Genomic DNA, 11,390 nt, shown 5'->3' with positions numbered 1-11,390 from the left:
TCTGTCAGTTTCATTAACTTTTTGTTTGGTCTCAAGAACTTTCCTCTTGAGGCCACTTGTTTTTCAGTGTGGCATTTTTTTGTTTTAGATCAGATACCTCAAGAAAGCAGTGATCGATGGATTTTTTTAAGGCCCTCAATACTCAATACTATTTTTGTTAACCATGCGTTTAAGGTCATCTACGCTTTCGTTGATTTAGTTAGTTTTGGTTGTCAGGACACGAATAATGTTATCTTGTTCTTCACCTAGATAACTCAGGATTCATCTTTGCCTTCTTTGTCTTAGCTGATCTGTTCTTTGCTGGTGTGTTGGGGCAAGAGTCACATTCACCACCTTCGTTTGATTTGCAGAAATAGGAATGAGTCATACTTGTTTCTCCTTTCTCTTGAATTGTCCATTTCCATTTCTATCATTGGGTCTTCCATGATGAAGGTTTGTTTTTGGTCTTCCATTTTTTAAGCTAATGCTAGCTTCAAAAAGTTGATGCTAAGACGTGTTACAAGAGAAGGAGGTTTTTCCAAAAAATACAGTCGGTAGCTAGTAGTTGGCAACTTTGGTAATTAATTTGACATTTAAGTACGGGTATTTGCAACCTAAATAAACTTAAACAAAATATTAGTGAGGAAAACCCGAAGAGTCGTCCCTCAGCTGAGGTCCATACAACCACTCACTCCAGTGCCATCTTGGCTCTTTCTTCAATTCTCTACCACTGTAACATGCATGGATGTGATGAACTGCAGAGAAGAAGACCAGTGAGATATAGATAAATTGATAGAGTAGCATATTAGAAAATAAATTTACATGTGCAAATTGCAAACTATATTTTTAAACACATCAGTAAAACATTACATGTTATTTAGGCCCTTTCAACAACCAAATTTCCTTTCATCAGATTTAGAGGTTACATTTCACTTCTTTTATCAAGCACTAGATAGCTGCTTCTGTTAGCCAATATAACAGTTGGCTTGTTGTAGCAGCCTTGAAGGACTGTTAAGGATACCACTGCCCTGAGGTGAGCTCCTCTCAACAACAATAGAAAGTTAACGACATAAAACCCTCAACAGGCAACGATTTATCCCCAAACACAGGAACCTTAGAAACAGCTGTAAAACCTGACATATATTTGGACTGTTTTTTTCTTTCCTTAGCTAAATTCAATGATTTGTTCAGCTAAACCATCAACCTGTCTCTTAGACCCCATCCCAACTAGATTGCTTAAAGAAGTCTTACCCTTATTTAGGGCTTCTTTATTAGATATGATCAATCTGTCATTAGTAACAGGCTATGTGCCACACTCTTTTAAAGTAGCTGTAATTAAACCTCTTCTTAAGAAGCCTTCTCTTGATTCAGGCATTTTAGCCAACTATAGACCTATATCTAATCTTCCCTTTCTCTCTAAGATCCTTGAGAAAGCAATCTCTAATCAGTTATGTGTATCTCTACATAACAATAGTTTATTTGAGGATTTTCGGTCAGGATTTAGAGCGCATCATAGCACAGAGACAGCACTGGTGAAAGTCACAAATGATCTCCTAACTGCATCAGACAAAGGATTTCTCTCAATACTTGTCTTGTTAGATCTTAGTGCCGCATTCGACACAACTTACCATCACATCCTATTACAGAGACTGGAACATTTAATTGGCATTAAAGGAACTACATTAAGCTGGTTTAAGTCCTATTTATCAGACCAATTTCAGTTTGTACACGTTAATGATGAATCATCCATCAAGGCAAAAGTTAGACACAGAGTTCCACAAGGTTCTGTGCTTGGACCAATACTATTTGCCTTGTATATGCTTCCTTTAGGTAGTATTATTAGGTAACACTCCATAAATTTTCATTGTTGATACCCAATTATATTTATCAATGAAGCCTGATGAAACCAATCAGTTAAACAAACTCCAAGCATGCCTTAAGGACATAAAGACCCGGGTGACCTGCAACTTTCTACTACTAAACCCAGATAAAACTAAAATTATTGTGCTTGGCCCTAAACACCTTAGAAACACATTATCTAATGATATAGCTACTCTGGATGGCATTACCCTGGCCTCCAGCACCACCGTAAGGCATCTGGGAGTTATCTTTGATCAGGATATGTCCTTTAACTCCCACATAAATCAAATTTCAAGGACTGCCTTTTTTCACTTACCTAATATTGCAAAAATCAGGCACATCCTGTCCCAAAAAGAAGCAGAAAAACTAGTCCATGCATTTGTTACTTCTAGGCTGGATTATTGCAATTCCTTATTATCAGGCTGCTCTAACAAGTCCCTAAAGACTCTCCAGCTGGTCCAGAATGCAGCTGCATGTGTACTAACAAAAACTAGAAAAAGAGATCACATTTCTCCCATTTTAGCTTCGCTACATTGGCTTCCTGTAAAATCTAGAATAGAATTTAAAATCCTTCTCTTAACTTACAAAGCCCTTAATGGTCAGGCACCATCATATCTTGAAGAGCTCATAATACCGTATTACCCCACTAGAACACTGCACTCCCAGAATGCAGACTTACTGGTGTCCTACAGTCTTTAAAAGTAGAATGGGAAGCAGAGCCTTCAGCTATCAGGCTCCTCTCTTATGGAACCATCTTCCAGATTTGGTCCTGGGGACAGACACCCTCTCTGTGTTTAAGAGTAGGCTTAAAACTTTCCTTTTTGATAAAGCTCATAATTAGAGCCGGTCAGGTCACCTCCTCCTCCTCAACATCTGTACGCATTCATGTACCATCATTGCATGTTACTAACTTGGCTTCTTCCCCGGAGTTTTTTTGTCCTTTCTTTCTTTCTCAACCCAAAGCAGATGGCCTCCCAACAAGAGCTGGGTTCTGCTTGAGGTTTCTACCCGTTAAAGGGGAGTTTTTCCTTACCACTGTCGCCAAGTGCTTGCTCATGGGGGAATTGTTGGGTCTCTGTAAATTAAAGAGTACGGTCTAGAGCTGCTCTATGTGAAAAGTGCCCTGAGATGACTTTTGTTGTGATTTGGCACTATATAAATAAAAATTGATTGATTGATTGACTTTTTGCCAGGGAGCTGGTAAGGTAAAGTCCATTTGGTGTCTGGTCCAACTGGATGTGTATATATATATATATACATATATATATACACATCCAGTTGTGTGTGTGTATATATATATACACACACACCTGGAACCTGTATATACTGTATGTATATGCAAGTGAAGTTTTTAATTTTGGCCGAGGTGGCCTCTCATAGATTTTCCACCTCACACTCACACACCATTTGTTATTGTAGCAAGGGGACCCTAGGACCCATGCAGTGGTGATGTAAGGGTAGTGGTAGGAATTCAAAAACAGTGAGATATTGTACTTATAATTAAATGATAATTAAATGGGGTTGCTTTAACTTTTATTGAAGGATGAGAAGCTGTAAAAAAGATACCTGATACATAACATATTAATTTAAAATATCGCAAATTCATCTTTATGTTGCACCTAATTTGTAATAGTGCTCTTGTGGTTATTTTAGTATTGTTTTGTTATGATTCATAGCAGTTATTGACAGGTGTGGTCTGTGTACTGGGAGTCCTGTCACTGTTGATAGTGGTATGGTTTGATAGCATTGTGTTTTTATTTGAATTATTGGTTTTACTTTGTTTTTTTTATCCCTTTTCACAGGTAGGATACTCCCAGCACTCAACCAATGGGTGGTTGGATTCCCTGGCTGTGGTGCAACTGTCTGTCCTCTCCTCTTCCACCCTTACTAGAAGTATTAGTTCCTGTTTTTGATAAATAGCCATTTATGGCAGCTAACCCACAGATATCGTGTAAGATTGCAAAAGATTGCAGAAGTATTTACATTATGTTTCAACGGGTAAATGACTGGGCCACCTGGGGATGAATCCTCATGTTAAACTGCAAGGGGAGTGATGCTGCTGACTTTGGTTATGGCCTTGGTCGATGGTTAATCAATCAGGAATGTCCTGGGTGACTGGATTAAGTTTAGTAAAAAAGATTGAAAGGCAAACATACCACACTATTTGCATAGAGATCATTTCACTATTCAGGTTATGTTTTTGCAAGTAATCACTAACAAAAATACAGCTAAACAAGGTGTCAATTAACACTGTTTCTTTGTTTTATGGCCACAGATTAAGACTGATCGTCAATCATGAAGGCCAGAGCTTGTAGAAAAACAGTGGACAGCTTTTGCTGTTTGAAGTTTGCTGCCATCTCCCTTTTCCTGGCTGTGTTTGTCCTCATCTATTTTCTTTTTAACATGGATGCTCTGGAGGTGAGAATTTGGTCTTGAGTGGGACTGCTTGAAGGGTGGACCCTGTTTGAAATAGTCAGATTTAAGGACATTGTTTTCATATGCAATATGGCTTTGGATAACAGTAATGTCCTTCATTCATATTTCTAAACAAATGCAATTCGAGGAAAATGGTTCTTTTGCTAACAATCATGCATTTGGCTGACAGCAGAAACTTCAAATAATTATACTTTTATATATTTTCATTTTATTATTCCCATCTATATTTTTTTCTTATTGTCAATAAATCCTTTCAAAAGACCAAAACCAACAATGTGTAAGTCTATTTCTCAATATATTCCCTACCCTGTCTATGGCTCTGAGCCCCAAGCACATTAGTTTCTACTGAAGACGTACATGTAAATATTTAAAACAGGTCAAAAATATGTACAGCTTTTTTTCCCTTATGCAGGGTAGTCACACTGAGCTAAAGCTGATGCTGTTACTCTTAAATGCCCTTCTCTATTGTCGCTTGCATAAAGACATATTTTTGAGACAATCAGGTACTGATGGCATGGCTCTGTTGGTGGGAGTTGCTGCCCTGGTAGTATGCAGGACCAAAGTGGTGCGGCTTGCCCCTGCTGTGAGGGTGTAGTGGAAACGCGTGTCATCATGGCACGGCTAAATCATAACAACCCAGGCCCATTGCAAAACTGCTTTAGTTTGTTGGGGACTATTCTCAACCATAGATAGATATGCATTTGCTGCACTGCTGAGTATTTATGGCAGCAGAACAGTGTATGACGTGCACATGAAGATGTTAATTCAAAATGAACTACAATGCCCATGTTAATGGTAATAAAAGAACATGTCACCCAGTGCAACAGTGTGGCTCACTGATGTGTTTTTAATCGTTTTTGGGCAACAACTGAGCTCTATGAAACAGAGGAATAATCCACATATATCAGGCCAAGGCTACATGGACAATACTTGTTAGTAGGATCAATTCATTGTTGGGTTTGGTCTTTTCATGAGTTCAGTGCAGAAATGTTTGTTTTTTGCAACATTCTTTAGTGGAAACAAATACAGTACTTCCACAATGAAAACCCAATGCATAGAAAGAGTATTGTTACAGACATTTTAGACCAATTTAACATTATATTTGTACCTTCACTTCTGAGATTTATATGAGGAGGAAAATCAAAACTACATTAGTTTTCCACCAGAATAACCAGTATGAACACTTAAGTTGCGTTAAATATTAACAGTAACATTGTCCTCATTTGAAAATTCATTAAGAAGGTTTTTTTTAAAGGAGAAAAATTGCTCTCTGATAAATAGCACACCTTAAATTTGTCAACCTGTATAACTGTCTGTAACAAGAAATATGAAAAGTAACATTTATTTATTGCTACAGTTGTTACTGAAATGGTTGTAAGGATATTCTGACTGTAGTTTTCCTTCCTTTCTCTTTTTCATGTTGCTGTTATCACTGAGTGTTTGATCAGCTTCTTTCATCAACCCCTACAAATATTCAGTGATTTTCTGATGTGGGGCAGGAAAAACAGTCTTTTTGTTTCATTTAGTTCATTTGTCTTACATTATAATTTTTTTGATATACAACTTTGTCACATCACTCTCTTGACCCCCCTCCCAGTTTCAGCATAAGGTGATCACCACCTTTCCTGTCACGAGACCTCACCTGCAACACTACTTCTACAACTTCCAGCCACAATCCCCTGAAGATGCTCTGGAGGAACGCCTACTATTAGACTCCATTGCTTGGCCTGAAACTCCATCCCTGCCAGATCCTCTTTCCCTGGAGCAGACCAGCGATCCTGCCCACAGTACCTTCACTATTCTCCTGGAGGAGAGTGGACGACAGTGGCATGTAGGGGATCAGCTGGAAGTTATGATCAAAATGTATGATTTCCAGGGTCGTCCTAAGAAGTCTGGGGGAGATGTCTTACTTGCCCGTCTGCACAACCGAGCACTTGGTGCAGGTGTGGTTGGGCAAGTGCTGGATCATCTCGATGGCTCCTACTCTGCTGTATTTTCTTTACTCTGGGAGGGAAACGCACATGTTGAGGTGATGCTAAAAAATATGATGTTAAATATGATTGTGACTGTTACTCAGCTACTGTTGCTAGGCCTGTCAACTTTTTGTTCTTGTATGAAACATATGCAGTTTGCAATAATACCCGGGGCAGATTTACTACTCAAAATCCTTAGTAATTTTCAAAACAGCGGGTCCTTTATTTCATGCAATGGTTAGATTCTTCTGTATGCTGTCAATCATTCTTATCAAAATCAAGATAACCACTCTACTATAGTCTAGATTTGATTGCTAGCACAGGATTGAGAAGTGCTAAACCAATTCAGCAATCAAAGATTTGATCTGAGAAATATTATCCTGTTTAGCATCATTTAATATGTTAGTGGAAAATATAAACTTATGTATGTATGTCCAAGAGTAATAAATGCCATTGACATATTGAGAAAAAGGTTTCTTCCATCAAGTGGCAACTATTGGCAGCGTATAAACCAACTAACATAATACAGCAATGAGAAACAGATGGATCTAAACCTTTGTCATCATTTAACAAAAGCAGAGCAGGAGAAAAGCTATCAACCTCTGTGGACTTCCACATCATACCTGTGTGCCTGGAGTTTGGGAAAATTTGAGCATTTAGAAGAATCATTCAATGAGACCCTGGCAAGCCTTTTTAGGTGCATCCTCATGATAAAATTGTAGTGGATCACTTGATGATTAGGATTTCTATATGCCAGCTTGATGTGCCATACTCTGGACCAGCTGATATGAATTACTGTTTATTCTAGACTTTTTGACAAATATTACAAACTGTATGGTGAGTTGTATTACAAAGCAGTAAAAATTGGAAAAATTTTCAAACAAAGATAACAAAATTACAAATATCAGTGGGAGGCTTTGCTGCAGCTGGCATCATGTTCAGTGGACTTTTTTAATGTAACCTGCAACCCCCAAAAGTAATGTAGTATGACATGCTCCTTGTCCTTTAGGTAATGCTGGGTTACTACTGTAGGTAGTAAGCTCATTAGCCGGACATGCTAACATTTGCAAATTGAGAGCACCTTGCAAACTCTTTAAATGTCGAGTATAGCTCTCACTACAACCCCATGAACACCACTTCACCATGTGGAGAAATTCAAAGATTGACATGTCCTCTGTGCCTAGTTATGGTTGCTGAACTATGATTTGGACAATCACTGCTCAGGGGAGGGGTAAATGAATGGTTAGTTCTCCAGACATGAGTATCTGGAGATCAATCTGGTTTACACCTGAAATGAAATGTGCAACTTTAAGTAGTGTTCACTTTAATTATCTTTACTGCTATGACATGGTTTCAAGTAATGGGTATGAAATTTGAACTGTGGTTCTCTGTCCTATCAGGTGACACTGGTTCACCCCAGTGAGGCTGTCACAGTGCTGCAAAGGTTGACCAGAGAGCAGCCGGATAGGGTTTATTTCCAGAGCGTCTTCCGCTCAGGCTCAGTCTCTGAAACTACCACCTGTAATGTCTTCCTGCGTCCAACCCAGCAACCACTGTGCAACTACACTGACCTCCACACAGGTGATCCATGGTTCTGCTACAAGCCAAAGAAGCTGAGCTGTGACGCCAGGATCAACCACTCCAAGGGAGGATTCAATCAAAAACTCAAGGCCAAGGAGGAAAAACTCTTTAAAAGGTAAAGGAGCAAAGAGACAAGACTGGCATTTTGTTTGACTTATAATAAATAAATACTATGTATCTCCTTGGTGGAAATCTCAAGAGTGCATATGATACAAATCAAATAATAAGCCTGATTCACTTTAGTTTATGTTCATGGTGTGAGAGCTGCAGCTCTCACAATGTTATCTTTGCTTTCTTTATTATTATTTCGCTTTTGTTTTTGGCGTCTATCTACTTCTGTACTGTTTGCCATACAAACTTTGTTTCAATGTCAAAATGTACATCTTGGTAAGGAGATGTATGCTGTACGTGTTTTATGTTTTGGCTAATAACTCATAAACCGTGTGGCGTGGCAAAACAATATTTGTACAGCATGTTACTTGGATAAAGCTGATTTGAATGACATAGGCCACGCTCATTTGCACCTGGAAAAATCTTCCGCCATTTTTGATTATTTTTGATTTTTTGGTAGACACATCTTTTGCTTCATTTGGCACATATTTCATGTAATGTTTACCAAACTTGGTACATACCATATTTACATGACCCTGAACAAAACTTATGAGCTTGTTTTAGGATATCACTTACAGTTTGTCTGGAATTGGTGATCAAACTTTCGAAGGCATGACTCTGATGCCCTTAGCGGGCCATAACTCTTCAATGCTAAATTGGATTGCAACCAAATTAGGGAATGTTGTACATACAGCCATAATACACAAATGTGTAACATTTGATACAGTTCTACCAACATGGGGTATATATATTATAATATGATATTTCTGCAATTCTGTTGTCTTTAATAAAATTAAACCTGGTACACAAGTTCTTCATGAGAATGTCCATGACATATTGAAGCATGGCACCAATACCCCTACTTTGTGGCCTTAAGTGAAACAACACCATACTACTTATTTACTGCCATATCTCTTAAATGTAATATTCCATGGTAATCAAATTTAGCAAAGTTGTACAGATGGGTGTGCTGAGCAAGTCTGTTGCATTTGATACAATTTCACCTGTAGGTGGCGCTACAAGATTTTTTAAAATTGCTGCTGGAGCAGCAGCTTGCAGCTGCAGCAGCTAACAGCCTCCAGCTCTCACACACATTTTTTTCAGAAAATGCAAATATTCCAGTTTAATGTTGTTATTTTGTTGTTATTCAGTTATATTCTAATTCACATTTTAACCATGTATTTAGGATGTGGTCTTTTAAAAAACATAAAGATACACATTTCAAAGCTGTAGCAGATGTCAACTTTTCTTCTTTTGTGACACGAATGCAGCATCTCTGCATGTACTGGACCATTTTAGGAATATACATTAGTCTCTGCATGAAAAATAGTTTGGTTATTACATTTTATTTCTAAACCTTGTTGACATGATGTACTTGTCAGCAAACAATTGTGTATTTACACAGAGCAACATAAGCAATCATTTAGAGTTTCTATATATATATAAATATATATTCAATCGGTGCTAGGCAAATAGTGTGCAATTGGTTTATCAATGCTTTTTGCTGAAAACAGCTGTCTGCTACATATGAGTATTTAATTATGCATGTTTTTTTCTTCAGTGGTGTCAACATGAAAGTCTCCATTAAGGCTTCAGGATTGGCAAATGTCAACGTGTTGCCAAAAATGAAAGGTAAAGCAGAATTTTCACTACTTCAACCTCTGCCTGTAACAATAATTCAAACTTTAATGTGCTTCAGACATTACAAGTAAAAAAAGGCGAGGAGAAACATTTACAAACAACCTACCATTACCTTTACAAGCCTAATGTTGGTTTTAATCTTTTAATGGGATGTTCTGACAATAGGAAAAATATAGAATAATGCCAGCTATAATGCCTTAACTTCTTCTCAGGTCAACCAGAGGTAAAGAGCAGCAGTGTGAAGTCTGGACCCTCTGGCTATTACTACCACGATACGTGGCAAGCCTTAGGTGGCACCCCAGTCCGCCAGTTCAACACATCCCCTGCTATCAGTCAATGTCTGAAAGGCAAGGTGGTCCACCTGTATGGAGACTCTACCATCAGGCAGTGGTTTGAACACCTCAATGCAGCACTACCAGGTAGTTAATAAACAGAAATCTCTGACAACAGTTTCAGCTGCAGTGTGAACATTATTAATGTGTCCCAACTGTGTTTCCTCTTTAATACTTTTAGATCTCAAGGAGTTTAACCTGCACAACCTGAAGCAAGTTGGGCCCTTTATGGCCTTAGACTATGCAAACAACATTCTGGTGACGTACCGCTGCCACGGTCCCCCTATCCGTTTTGTCAATGTCCCAACCAAAGAGCTGCGCTACATTGCCAATGAACTAGATGATTTAGTTGGAGGTATCAACACCGTTGTTGTTCTTGGCATCTGGTCTCACTTCAGCACTTTCCCCATCGAGCTCTACATCCAGCGGCTGCGGAGCATCCGCAGGGCGGTGGTGCGCCTGCTGGACAGGGCTCCAGGTACGCTGGTCGTCATCCGTACTGCAAATCTCAAAGCATTGTCTCTTTATGAGACGTTGACCAACAGTGACTGGTACTCGCTGCAGCGTGACAAGGTGCTCAGGGCCATGTTCAAAGGACTGAATGTTCGTGTGCTGGACGCCTGGGAGATGGTCTTGGCCCACCACCTGCCACACAGCCTCCATCCACAACCTCCCATTATTAAGAATATGATCGACGTCCTCTTATCCTACATATGCCCCCAAAAGGCCGGCTAGACTGGAAGACTACACAAGTTTAAGCTAACAAATAAACTCACAACCGTAATTTAACAGGAAGACCACAATGTCGCTTACCTCTCCCATGGTGTACAATAAAAAAAGGGAGAGGGCGGGAGACATCATTTATAGGGGAGGGGGACCCACAGAAGTGAACGTCGGGACACAGAAACTGAGACTCAATCCACATATTGACCCAGGCGGAGTAGCACATCAGGTTATAACTATTTACAGATTTGGTGTAGTTACATTATACTGCTGTACAATTGTCTCTGTTACATTGTTATGGGGAATTTATCTGTTTTTCGGGTTCTAGCATACATCCATGCTACAACTGAGTGGTGCGCTGCCAAAACGTTCTGGTTGGAACACATGCTCTAGAATTATTGTTCTGCATTTCTGAGTATGTGGATTATTAAACTATTTTGACAGTAATTGTTTGGGTTATATGAAATAATCACATGTAAAGTTTGGCATTTATATTTTATTAGATGTAGATCTCTTTCTCTACACAAACAATAGCACAATTAAAATTTGCTCATTTAAATGGAGGTCTGCGGCTCAAACACATGGCATCCTTACACTTTCTGACCTACAGTTGATTGTAATGTGTGAGGTCATCTGTAAACGATCTGGTGGACCGAGCCAATCTGGTTCCTATACTGGTTCTCGTGACAACGACCACGAGGAGAGGTTGACCTGACCCGGAGAAGGTAGGACAGCTGGCTGCTCTCTCTATCTG

General features: G+C 39.1%; 1 protein-coding gene across 1 annotated transcript; it reads left to right on the top strand.

Moving 5' to 3' along the window:
- Positions 1-4,242: 4,242 nt before the first annotated feature.
- Positions 4,243-11,083, top strand: LOC121891233 (NXPE family member 3-like). The gene is made up of 6 exons (XM_042404061.1): positions 4,243-4,257; positions 5,873-6,304; positions 7,649-7,944; positions 9,502-9,572; positions 9,794-10,000; positions 10,095-11,083. Exons 1-6 carry the CDS (start codon positions 4,243-4,245, stop codon positions 10,646-10,648), a joined length of 1,575 nt encoding a protein of 524 aa, XP_042259995.1. The 3' UTR covers positions 10,649-11,083.
- The last annotated feature ends 307 nt before the right edge of the window (positions 11,084-11,390 follow it).

This window comes from Thunnus maccoyii, chromosome 23 (genome assembly GCF_910596095.1).
Source record: "Thunnus maccoyii chromosome 23, fThuMac1.1, whole genome shotgun sequence".
NCBI lineage: Eukaryota > Metazoa > Chordata > Actinopteri > Scombriformes > Scombridae > Thunnus > Thunnus maccoyii.
This window is presented reverse-complemented; position numbering and strand designations above follow the sequence as displayed.

What these genes read in the sequence shown, in the direction of transcription:
- LOC121891233 (XM_042404061.1), top strand. An exon ending in AGGGAAACGCACATGTTGAG is followed by an intron (nt 6,305 to 7,648) that starts GTGATGCTAAAA and finishes CTGTCCTATCAG; the next exon opens with GTGACACTGGTTCACCCCAG. An exon ending in GAGGAAAAACTCTTTAAAAG is followed by an intron (nt 7,945 to 9,501) that starts GTAAAGGAGCAA and finishes TTTTTTCTTCAG; the next exon opens with TGGTGTCAACATGAAAGTCT.